This window comes from Penicillium psychrosexuale (genome assembly GCF_028828465.1).
Source record: "Penicillium psychrosexuale strain IBT 29551 chromosome Unknown utg000002l, whole genome shotgun sequence".
Classification (NCBI taxonomy): domain Eukaryota; kingdom Fungi; phylum Ascomycota; class Eurotiomycetes; order Eurotiales; family Aspergillaceae; genus Penicillium; species Penicillium psychrosexuale.
In genome coordinates this window covers 376488-388664 of record NW_026643187.1, presented here as the reverse complement: position 1 = coordinate 388664, position 12177 = coordinate 376488, and the positions used below count along the sequence as shown (strand labels likewise).

Below are 12177 nucleotides of genomic sequence, written 5' to 3'. Positions count from 1 at the left end.
GCTCATACGTAATGGATGGCACCTGACATCACTTGGAGGTAGCTGGAAGAAAGTCTACAATACTTCAATACTGCACTCGATCTCATATTACTAGTACCAAAACAGATCATAAACCACTGTCAGTCAAAGTCGGATCTATACACCACATAAGGTTAATGCCAAGCACACGAGAAAATAGTCGAGACCCACTATACAACTTCACCTCCCGCGAAGCCCTGGACTTCCCTATTCAGGTAGTGCGAATAACCTGGGGATTGTGACTTGTTGTCACCATTGTGCCGGAGATAGGCATACCTCGCAGATATTCAAGGTGTCACCTTGGGACAAAACAACAACCGGTGCCCTCCAGGGCTGCCTACCTAGGTACCCGTGGACGAATTGAGACCTCACTAACCGGGATGGATCCCGTAAGAGTAGATCAGCGCCGGAGTGTTGTGAAGGGATGTTGATCAAGTTGACTCCGGTCCGGTTGGTTGATAAAAGCTGGGTGTTGCATCCAAAACGTTTGTGGGCTTGATAGGTTGGAGCTGGCGAAATTTGGAAGGTTATCCATGGATGTTATTGTTCCACGGTTAACACCTAAGACATTAGGCAATAATCCGTAATACTTCTTTATCACCTCCACGCCTTCTTTTCTCTCTGCTCAGCACTTGAATTTTACAACCCGCTTGTTTACCAACTTCACCAGAGCGTTTTCATTTCTTCTGAATCTTGAAGCTACTCAATGAAGCTACTCAACCTTTCGTCTCCTTTCCCTTGTCGCAATGTCTCGCTCTAGGGGCTTCGTCGTAACGATCCCCTCGATAAATTTCGATCACCTGGGCGGCACTGAAATCGAACTCGACCAGCCTTCCCTCTCGCCCCCTCGTACGTTCGTTCTTGGCGAGAAACTATCCGAAGATTACCAAACGATGACCCAGGAGGAATATGAGCGACAACCAGGGCCTCCGTTTGCCGTCATTAAGTTCTCTTGTCACAGCCTTCTAGACCCTACTCAGCAGGGCTTCATGCGGATCTATATGCAGATCCCTCTTGATGGTACCTTTTCTAGCGCTCCAGAAATCCGAGCCCAGCAGGCTGTCAGCCAGTGCACCCACACGGAGCTCAAAGCGCTTGCATCTCTTGATCGCGAAAACTGCATGGCAGTACCGAAATTGCTTGGATATGGGGAAGGGTTGCAAGGTGTCGAAGAATTTGTGCCTGGTGGTTACATCAACTACGTTGCGTGGGAACGGGTGCCTGGTGAGCCCGTGGACTACTATACTTTCTGGAAACGCGACTTTGAATACCGCCAGCGACTACGTTCCGCCTTTCGTACTGCCTATGAGTAAGATCATAACCCCTACACGTCCAAAACTTCGAGAACTATCTATACTAATACAACGAAGAGAACTCAGTAGGTGTTCTTGGCAACCTGGACTTACCCCTCCGAGCAAGATTATCTACGATGATGTGACCAAGGTTATGTAGGTAGTTCCGACATTCTATTCACCTAACCAATCTATGAATGCCGATGGCGATGAGCTAATCACTTTTAGGCACATTTCCGGATTCCGAGGAGCCTATCCAATGGACACTGAGCCGTTCTCAGACGAGACCTACGTGTTATGGGGATTGGCAAAGCCATCTGACAGGCTGGATTGGTATACTGATAGCTCGGACTGGACCTGGTAACCAATGTGGATCTCCGTACATCGCTCCTTTGACAGTCGAATGGCCTTTCGCATATGGGATTGTATTCTTGAGTTGTTCATGATGCCCAGCTACCCTAGTATGCATGTATCTGTCGCTGAACTAGTGCTTTCAATAAGACAATTGTAGTGCCTTTCCGCTAAAGATAGCCCTTGATACTATGGGAGACTTACAACACCTTAGAATCATTCAGCATAAATGATCAGATGACATTTCCGAAGCTACTCTTTGGCACTCTTTGACAACGTAATATCGTCGTCCTGTAACTCGCAAGTTGCAAGACACCGGACTGTTGGTCGTCCAGACCGAAGACATATATGAAACAGGCAGGGAAGTTTGTCAGCGTGTATCGATAACCCATGGTGCAGTCTGATTGTTGACGGGGTTAGCTGCACTCGCTAAGGTACACACGTAGAACATGCACTGTTTCATCGATACATGGGGGAGGGCGAGATGAGTCCCTTGGGAGTCAGGGACTGTTGGGAGGTAGTAAGATGATGAGGAGATAGGGGGAGAATACCATACTTCCCAGTCCCCACTAGGGGACTGAAATTGTCGGAGGAAGATGGTGTGGCTATAGGTACTGATAAACCCATACTCAGGGATGTGCTCAGTTTTACTCAGTGATCAAAAAGCGGCAAGGGGTGAGCACTAAAACGGAAAGGGAAAGGTCTCGAGTACCAGGCATTATCCGATACACATGTACTTCGTACAATACAAAACACCCAATGATAAATAAGCATTCGATCCCGACGCCAATAGCTGCCTCTAGATTTCACAGCTTTGCTACAATCTTCTTTTTTCTCCATTATACTCCCAGCCGATGTTTTCAGGCCTTGCTAGTCCTCAGGGCAAGGTAAACTGTGTCACTCCAACAAATTGTACACGCTCGCATATCCCCTAAGAGCCAACCATGACCAGTCCCTCAACTCAACAGATTTATAGAGTCCTCCGAATCATTGACCATCAGTTCAACTGCATATAAGCCCAGTAAATACAAATCCACAAATAGAGAACATTTAAGTATGGAGAAAGACCACCATTTTGCCCGCTGAAACTCCTCTGCACCAGCCCATATCGATCTTGGCCATACGTCGCATTGAGATGAACATCGCCTGAAATTGACCCATCTTCCATCCGAATCCAAGTCTGTATATCATCCCCAAGCGATCGCTTATCCAACAAGACCTGCCTTCCGCCACGCGCCCAGTCGCCATACCCTCCATATCCCGTATGCCGGCCGTAGCACATGTTCATGCCATTTCCCGTCACATTGAGGCCAGTAAGCTTAGTATCCCACTTGAAGCACCTATGAAAAGAATTATTATTAGTCAAATGAGACGTTTTTGCGTTTTGACTTCAACCTGAGAAGAGAATGTATAGCACAGTATGGTCCTTACCAGTCATTATCGTGGTCATGTCCACTGAAAGTTGCCGCTAACCCCGTGGTGTTCAACAGAGCACTTATAAATGGGAAGTCTTGGGAATGGTAGCCGGACTCGGCATCATAGCCTTGTTGCTGGACTCGTTCTCCGTTGATTCCTGGTTCCCTGACTGGGCTGACGCCGGATTTCTGGAATGCGCGCATTGCATGAACTGGGATATGGACGAAGGCTAGAGATGGGATTGTTCGCCCGTAGGTGGACGTTATATTTGCGTTGGCTTTTTTAAACCATTGAACGACCTGCAACAAGTCAGTATGTGAAAGCTCAACACCAAATCCCTGGACCAAGCATTCAAATTTTGGATCAAGCATGATAATATGTGAAACCCCTGGTGGTACTTACTGTGACATCTACCCAATTCTGTCTCGTGGTTGATTTGCCATCCTCATTCTCTGTCAATGCATAATGGCCACCTTGGCTGTCAAAAAACCACAAGATAAATACAGGGATAGTGTCATTCGAAGCCTCATGTGGAAATATTGGCAGGTAATAATTCGTGATGCCGGCAGCGGGGTCCAGAACCCTTCTCTCGGTTAGGCTGTTTTGGTATTTTGTCTCTTGACGAAATACCTCTTCTGGATCAAGATTAACCTCGCTGTCATGATTCCCATAAGTGGATGCCCATGGTATACCACGGTCGAGTAGAGGTGCAACAACCCGATCAACATAAAGACTCGAGTTAGACTTTTGAGTGGCCTCACCAGAGATTAAATCTCCATTAAGTACCACGAGTTGCACTTTCTCTGAAGAAAGAACGGATTCCATTACCCCTGCGGTCTTGTTGTCTGCTGTATCGTCTTTACATAGTTAGTATCCCAAAGCAACGGTTAGAGTCTGTCAGCATACCTTCAGCGAAATGCAAGTCACTAAAAACTGATATTTGGAACGTGCCATTCTCAGTCAATCGCAACAATCTTTGGTCTCTGGCACGACGTTGGTACGCGGACAGCCTGCGAATTGACATTGTCGTTATGTCAACTGAAGAAAATGGAGAAGGCTTTTCGTCTCTTAACATGTGTTGTCAAATTTGGCACAATTTTCCAGCAGTATCCAAGGTACTAACGAAATGCACCATAGGGATTTGTGCATAGTAAGATGTAACCTCGCAGAAACGGCGTCGCTTAAGTCACAGCAGGAGAGGAGAGTTGAAATTTCGCGTGATCCATGGCTTGGTTACCAAGGACGCACTATGGACAAATCCTTTGCCAATTATCTGTTGTAACTATCATTTGCGTGCAGCTTTTCGCGCCTAGAATGACAAGAGATTAAGGGTATAAGTATCATTCGTCCACGGCTCTTCCATCGGCAATTTTCAAACCCCCAAGACAGCAGCCTTAAGCGCCAAGAAGCAGATATCTATGCTAAGTATCTATGTAATATCAGGCTTTAGCATCATGCAGCTGCTTATTGTACGTCATGACTTTTACTACTGAAGTGGGTCCCGACTTGACGTTTTAACTTTTGGCCATTGGCAGTTCAGGCTAGCCCGCCAATTATATTTATGAGTTGCGACCCACTCGGTAGGCACCCGGAAAAAGCATAAATTGACAAACCTCAAATCCGAATACAGTCAGCAAGAGTGACATTGACGGGGTTCGTTTTTTTCTTTGGCCTCTTACATCTATTTTACTCCGTTAAAGCTGACGAAGAGAGAGAAGAAAAGGCCTTGTCAACCCGAGGCAGAAGCCTCAGCAAAAGCCAAGAGAAGAAAATCAGCCTGCCACGCTGGGACTTTAACTTGGCACCCAACGACCCCTCCTGCGACGTGCTGTTTCTTTACATGTCAGATATCGACGCTTATATCTAGGCCTAGGACTATTCGATGCCTAGACTTACTATCTTGATTCAGGCTGCAGTGGAGTGCCGGTGGTAAAATCAGCGCCCTGCTGTCAGCAATTTAGCCAAGAGCATATTACCAATCGCGTTGTATGACCATCTGGGCCCAATGCAGCCAAGGGCGTATTACCAAGCACCACTTTGTACATACATGGCTACGGTTTCCGAGGAAACCTACCTATTTCGTAACACGAAATAGGAAACTGGCGTCTCTGCCACTTTCTATATATGACAATGATGATTCCCATATACTTGGTTGTTTGAGATAGTTGTGTCACATCCTTCACAGATGGCTAATCTACTAGGCTCCATATTATTACTGCTTACATTCATCCACACTCTATGCCTCGCCCACTCTCCCAATCTCCGCGAAATCCACAGATTCCCTAACGGGACCTGGGTCGAGAATATCGCAGTCCGACCCAACGGCAACCTCCTCGTCGCAGTGCTGAGCACAGCAGAACTCTGGGAAATTGACCCTTCAATTCCATCAGGCCCCAGCTCAGCCCATTTGGTCCACCACTTTGACGGCGCCGAAGACGCAGATGGTATCACAGAGCTCTCACCAGATATCTACGCAGTCATTGCATCCAACTCAGTCTGGACGGTCGATCTCAAACACCATGAGAATACGCCCGAGCCAATTCTTATCGCAAAACTCCCCGCTGGCTATTTGAATGGCATAGCTGCTCTAGACGAAGGAAAAGCAGTCGCCATAACCGACTCCCAACTCGGCCTTATATGGCGTCTCGATATCCGTACCGGCACGTACAGCGTGATCCACCAACACGAAACAATGGCCGCAAATCATGACATGGGTTTGTTGCTTGGGGTTAACGGATTGAAGATAGTAAACGATTATATGTACTACAGCAACAGCCCCAAGCATATTTTCTGTCGTGTTCGAATTGATACACATACCGGTCGTGCTTTGGGGCCTTATGAGGTTATCAGCCATGATATACTTGCTGATGACTTCGCTATTGGTCCGCATGGGGTTGGGTATCTGGCGGGTCTTGTTGATGATGTGGTTATTAGGGCCTTTCCTAATGGATATCATGAGGTCATCGCGGGTTTGAAGGGCTCAATGGACTTGATGACTGCTACATCGGCGGCTTTTGGGCGCACACAGAGAGATCGTAATGTTCTTTATATCACTACTGGTGGGGAGACGAAGCTTCCTGTTAATGACACGAGTACCAGAGGGGGTAAGGTTATGGCGGTTTCTGTGGAATTTTAGGACATCATCCTCTTATGTGTTGTGTTAGATTCATAGGAGAGTTCATGGTCATATGTACGGATTTCCATTCCTAGTCAAACAAGACGCCAAATGCCATTATGAATAACTGCGCTTGCATGATCGTGTCGGTTGGTCTCCAATTCCCTCCATTGCTCCGTGATATCTTTTTTTTTTTCTGTTTTCAGGTTGAAAGGTTGCATATCGCTTCTAAAAAAAACCCCCCTTATACACCTAGATGCGCACATTCATGGACACAAATGTGGATAACGATCATGACTCGATTTCACCGCGGCGAAGTGCCAACAAAGCCCGGATATCCGTCACATATTGTAGAGCTTCGAGCATGGGAATCAAGTGGAGCAGACCGTTGTCCGTAGGGTCGTTGATCCAGCCTTCAATCGGAATCGCATTATCTAGCGATGATTATTAGTCTAAGCGCACCCAAATAGATAAAACTAAATTACCTTCGTGGAAAATATAACTCATCGGGCTATTGTCCAAAATCATCACCTTGCTTAGATCCGGTTCCACGGAACTCAGGTCCTTGATGTATGCCCCGTTACGAAATGTGCAATGCTGTCGGTATAAGCGGCCTTGGAAATACTTTCGTTCCTGCTCGAGCCAGTCGATGACAGGGTCGGCATACTCTTGAACACTGGCTGTGAAGATGACGAGCTTATACCACTTGCTGACCTTGCGCAGGAACTCATCGCAGTGTGGTCGTTTATGAACGTAGTACAGAATGGGATGCTGAGGGCCCAGTGTCGTTTGCGGTCCGCCCGGGGACAATGAAGCAGTCGTGGGTATCGAGAGTTTAACCTCGACCATGTGACCACTGGACATCCGGCCACCCTTGGCGAGCGAGTGGATCAGGGTCTCATCGAGATCCAGCACCAAGGTCTTCTGCGGAGGTCTGGCATTGCGCGGAGCTGCAGTATATGAAGGTACTCGTGACGGGAGGAGTGGGCGTGGTGGAGTTGGAGAGTGTGGGTACTTTGTTATGCGGTGGATGTTGGGAGAGGTTGGGGACTTTAAGCTGTCCAGGTGGACAGCCCCTTGGACACGAGAGACACCCTCGGGCATTGGATGTCCTAAGTCTGCACTCTGGGATCTTCGTTGTCTCTGCCGCTTGAGAGATTCTTCATTATGGAGCTTGATTCGTATAGACCGACGGGGCGTGTGCTCATGCTCCGTCCCTTCTGGGATTGAATCTGCATCGCGGCCTTTCGTCTTGGTAGGTCGGTTCCTCCCACTTGAAAGATTCTTGGTATACCGTCGATCTGTGTCGGACTCTGACGTTGTTGATACAATGGATTCGTGAGAGCCTTGAGGTCGGAGCTTCCGGGTGGAGCCACTACGACGCCGACCTTCTACCCGGATGGCCCCTTTAGCCGACCGGATGGCTTGGTCGGATGGGGAGCGTCGCAATTTCCGGACAGGTGCAAGAAGCGAGTAGTGGCCATCGTCGGTCTGAAAGCATTGAGCCAAATACACACCGGGTGCAGCAAACGTAGACAAAATGAACTTGATCGTTTCCGTGATCGCATCGAAAAACCGTTGGGAAATCAGTCGCCAAGTACTTCGAGCAGTGAGCGTGCCATTCTTGTGGGGTTCATGCAGTAACGGGGTCTTCTCGTCCGAGTCATATGTACCATCCTCCTCTCCATCTTCGTCCACGGGCGGTCTATCGTCGTAGCTCTTTTCAGTGGGGTCAAGGGACCGAAAATTATCTTCGCTATAAGACCGGACTTTCGAGAGGTCTGACGGTGGAGATGCACGTTTGCTATCACTTTGGGACTGCGATCTGTGGCGTGAAGAGCTGGAAGATTGGCCAATGACTCGCGAGGACAGGATATTCAGTGAGTTCATCTTCCTCAAGGCGTCACGGGAGACAGGGGCGCAGCGATCTATTGACAAACGGATCGTGAGTTACTCATCAAAGCCACTTAAAGCGGTCCATGAGATGAGTGTGTAGGGATGTGATGGCAGTCTGAAGGAAAGAGGGGGATCTCAAGGAGGTGTAAGCTTGTTCTAACCTCAATGCGCCAAGTCACCCGTGCCTCGGAAGTACTTCCGCAACTCCAATCTGATTTTATACCACAAGTTTCGAAGCCGACAAAAAGCAATCCAAAAACGGAAATGAAATAATCAAAATCCAAAAACTGGCAAAACACCAATAAGAAAGCCGAAGCCGAGACAATAGAGCGAGGATCAATGAGTGTGGGGAAGCGGACAAGATCGAACGGCAGAAAATCATTCTTTGTCTCTCCCACTCTCTGGCTCTGCGTGTGAGAATCTGAGAATCTCTTGCTCAACGCTCTATTTACATACTCGGTGTGATCTGGATCTGAAACTTGGTATGTCTATTACTCGACACTGCATACTTCTGTCGCCGAACCCCCGCTGACACCGCGTAGACTTCCTCCCAACATCCCACTTCCTCATGCCGTCTTCCTCGTTGGCCCTGACGCCGGGCCTGGGGTCATTCCTCAAGTGCCTCAAGACAAACCCGATTGATACCTCTATTGAGACTCTGATTTCGTACGTATTTCCAGACTCCTTGTCATGACGGCTACTCTTACCGACGATCAAACTCGCTAACATAGTATATTTCAATCAGATTGCTCAAGCGACGTCAAATCCGCCATTCGCGATCATGTGCTACAGCAACCGCCTATTTGCTACGAAGCGTTATCTCTGCATGCCGCACAACAGATTCAGCAAAGCTTATTGAGCGGGTGCAGAGTGTGGGTAGGCGACTAATGGCTGCGCAACCGCGCGAGATGGTTGTGGGCAATATCGTGCGCCGGGTCCTAGGTCTTATTCGCGACGAAGCGGAAGATGATCGCGACGCTGAGTTCGCCCTTAGCGATATTGGCTCAGAGAGTCAGCCCCAAACACCCCGGGCTTATGACGGTGGGTCCCAAGTTTTGGTCCAAATATCAACGCAGTGACTCATAGATTCATAGATCCATCATTGCCTTTGGATCGCGACTCGCCCTCCTTCCGGTCCGATGAAAGGTCCTCTCGCCCCCCTCTGACCTCTATGTTCAGCCTTCTCTCCCATCCCGAACCCGAGCACTCACTTCCCAGCACCCCGGGATCCTCCTCTCCAAACGGACGCCTCCCTGGCCACGGTCCAAGCAAAGACGTCCGAGCTGAAGTGCTGGAAGGTATTGGCGAGATCATTGATGAGCTCGGCCAGGTCGACGATCAGATCGCCGCTTATGCACTGGACCACATTCACTCTAACGAAATCATCCTCACCCACACATCCTCGACCACTGTCCAAAAATTCCTGCTCAAGGCCGCCGCAAAGCGCAAGTTTACCGTCATCCATGCCGAGTCGTACCCGAATAACCATGAGGACACACACGCCACCGTCAGCGGTAGCGCTGTCACTGACGATGACAACATCGGCTTGGAGGCTTTCCAGAAGCCACTGATCGAGCACGGCATCACCGTCATCCTCATCCCAGACTCTGCCGTCTTCGCTCTCATGTCACGAGTCAACAAGGTCATTCTCGGAACACATTCCGTCCTCGCCAACGGCGGCCTTGTCGCCGCAGCTGGCACCCGTGTCATCGCCCGTGCCGCCAAGGTTCACCAGACCCCCGTCGTGGTCGTGAGCGGTGTTTACAAGCTCAGCCCAGTCTACCCATTCGACTTCGACTCGCTCATTGAATATGGTGACCCGAGCAAGGTCCTCCCATACGAGGAAGGTGATCTCGTCGACCTAATCGATGTTCAAAACCCCATCTATGACTACGTTCCCGCAGAGCTCGTCGATCTTTACATCACTAACCTGTAAGTTTCAAGCACCCATCCCACTCGCTTATCTCACTTCATAAAGCTAACCTTGTTTTCCTACCCCAGCGGCGGCCATGCTCCATCATACCTGTACCGCATTGTCTCAGACCACTACCGCAAAGAAGATATCAGCTTCTAAGCTGTAGTTGGCTTAGGCAGTTGTGTCACAGCTCGTGAAAATCAATAAAAGATCTTTTGAGGGACATTTGCCCGAACGATACCCGAGGGTTTACTTTGACGATCGATACGCAGGAGTAATGAATAAAAGGAACTAAGTTTTATGACTTCCAATGTTTATGAGTAGCCGCTACGTTGGACTCCCGCTCATCTTGCTTTGTGATTGAGCTTTGCCTAGTATATAGATATGATCGAATGCCAGTAGTAGTGTAGAATATCTTAATCTATGATTGGACTAGATGTATAAACCTTACGAACCATAAGGGTTACGTTGATATATATTTACGTCTAAAACCGATCTGCAAGCATACAAGTGACAATTAATCCGATTCTTTTACCTACTTTTCATTCTGCACTTTTCTCTCGATCCTCAAAGTTTTCCAATCCTTAATTCCCGGAAGACCAAAGGGATGATAGACCTTCATGTGCGTCTTTGTCGATATAGACTAACTGACTCATGCAAAAACGAGGCCAACGTTGTAGTTTATTCGAGGCTATTACCGAGAGAATCCTAGTGGCTACACTACACGTAGGTTAGATATATATCCACGAGCAGCCACACTAAAACGGTACACACATATATTCGGCCATTGCCACCACTAAACAACTCCACACGTTCACGGTTAGATGACGTTCGGCAACGTGTAAATGGGCTTGAAGGCCTAGAGCATGGGATAGATACATGTTGGTACAGATCAAATGTATTGTAGATTTAGACCATCACTCATGAATGCTGTGTTCACACCAACACCATACCCTACGCTTTACTTTGCGTCTCCACCAGACAACTCTAGCAAGGATCAAGGAACCAAGTAACAGTATACGGGAAGGTTAGAAACCCGGGAAAGTGATAAAAAGTCATGGCGCCATAATCTTTTTGGAGGTTGTATCAATCGTGTTTAATTCGCAAATAAGCGGATCCACCACATTTCGGACGCAAGCCCGCCGGGGGACTCCCCAAAAAGAAAATATCTCATGAAATCAAGGCGCTGATGAGGCGGGCTTTCCGTCCGGCACCGTTCCCACACTCCAAGGCTCCCGGTCGCTGCATTTTTGATTTCGAACAGAACGCGTCGAGTTGTTTAAGAGCGGGGCTTCTCCTTCTTCTCCTTCCACAGAGCGGCGAGACCGACACCGGAGACCTTGACGACCTTGAAACGGACACCGGGAATATCACCCTTGGCCTTACCCTTGCGACCGAAACCGGCGAGCAGAACCTCGTCGTTCTCATCGATGAAGTTCAAGCAACCGTCATTGGGGACTGTAAGAACATGCCAGTTAGCATATGTTTGTGGTGGTTGTGTTGGTGGTTCCATCTTGTCGTAATTCCAACTCGTGTAGACCTTTCCAACACATTCATAGCAGCAGCAGTAAGGAAGAGGATAACCCACCGAAAGCAGCGACCTTCTTGCCGTTCTTAATGAGCTGAACCTTGACACACTTGCGAATAGCGGAGTTGGGCTGCTTGGCCTCAACACCGACCTTCTCAAGAACGATACCCTTGGCGTGGGAAGCACCACCGAAGGGGGAGGACTTGTAGGCGGTTCCGAGAAGACGCTTCTTGAAGTGGTCATCAGCCCAGCGCTGATCCTTGCGGTGCGCCTGGAGCTTGCGGGCGGCGTTCAAACCACGGGGTTGTCCTTTACCCATGTTGGCGGATTATGTGTTCGACGGTCAACTGAGCAAGGAAAAAAATGTTAGTCTCATGTCGAGTGTAACGGTTGCACTGCTGGTTGTGGATATTTTCGATGCGTGTTCGATGTTTGGAGAAGGCCGATTTTTTGTGCGTGATAGATGCGATCGTTGAGGAAGGATCTCGCAGTGCCACGAATAAAAGATTTCCGAAAACCACGAACAACGTAGGGGAAATAGCAGGATATCGAATACGTACCGACTGGGAGGGGTGTTGTCGGCCAAAGGGGCTGAGGGTCGATTGTCGAAAAGTCGAAGAGTTCCGGATTTCCCTTACCACACGCT

At 48.6% G+C, this 12177-nt stretch overlaps 6 protein-coding genes across 6 annotated transcripts; 3 read left to right on the top strand and 3 right to left on the bottom strand.

Moving 5' to 3' along the window:
* Positions 1 to 764: 764 nt before the first annotated feature.
* N7518_001287 (uncharacterized protein) lies at positions 765 to 1674 on the top strand (the record flags this gene model as incomplete). The annotated part of the gene is made up of 3 exons (XM_057182215.1): positions 765 to 1327; positions 1389 to 1466; positions 1539 to 1674. The coding sequence occupies 3 exons, from the start codon at positions 765 to 767 to the stop codon at positions 1672 to 1674; spliced, it is 777 nt and encodes a 258-aa protein (XP_057043665.1).
* Positions 1675 to 2658: 984 nt separating this feature from the next.
* On the bottom strand, positions 2659 to 4101 carry N7518_001286 (metallophosphoesterase family protein; the record flags this gene model as incomplete). The annotated part of the gene is made up of 4 exons (XM_057182214.1): positions 2659 to 3001; positions 3093 to 3376; positions 3480 to 3934; positions 3984 to 4101. The coding sequence occupies 4 exons, from the start codon at positions 4099 to 4101 to the stop codon at positions 2659 to 2661; spliced, it is 1200 nt and encodes a 399-aa protein (XP_057043664.1).
* A 1161-nt stretch (positions 4102 to 5262) lies between these two features.
* Positions 5263 to 6213, top strand: N7518_001285 (uncharacterized protein; the record flags this gene model as incomplete). The annotated part of the gene is made up of 1 exon (XM_057182213.1): positions 5263 to 6213. One exon carries the CDS (start codon positions 5263 to 5265, stop codon positions 6211 to 6213), a length of 951 nt encoding a protein of 316 aa, XP_057043663.1.
* A 270-nt stretch (positions 6214 to 6483) lies between these two features.
* Positions 6484 to 8082, bottom strand: nemA (Nem1-Spo7 phosphatase catalytic subunit NEM1; the record flags this gene model as incomplete). The annotated part of the gene is made up of 2 exons (XM_057182212.1): positions 6484 to 6626; positions 6678 to 8082. The coding sequence occupies 2 exons, from the start codon at positions 8080 to 8082 to the stop codon at positions 6484 to 6486; spliced, it is 1548 nt and encodes a 515-aa protein (XP_057043662.1).
* A 574-nt stretch (positions 8083 to 8656) lies between these two features.
* N7518_001283 (translation initiation factor eIF2B subunit beta) lies at positions 8657 to 10162 on the top strand (the record flags this gene model as incomplete). Its single annotated transcript, XM_057182211.1, has 4 exons — positions 8657 to 8754; positions 8834 to 9129; positions 9183 to 10020; positions 10090 to 10162. The coding sequence occupies 4 exons, from the start codon at positions 8657 to 8659 to the stop codon at positions 10160 to 10162; spliced, it is 1305 nt and encodes a 434-aa protein (XP_057043661.1).
* Positions 10163 to 11282: 1120 nt separating this feature from the next.
* Positions 11283 to 11850, bottom strand: rps23 (40S ribosomal protein uS12; the record flags this gene model as incomplete). Its single annotated transcript, XM_057182210.1, has 2 exons — positions 11283 to 11461; positions 11592 to 11850. 2 exons carry the CDS (start codon positions 11848 to 11850, stop codon positions 11283 to 11285), a joined length of 438 nt encoding a protein of 145 aa, XP_057043660.1.
* Positions 11851 to 12177: the final 327 nt, after the last annotated feature.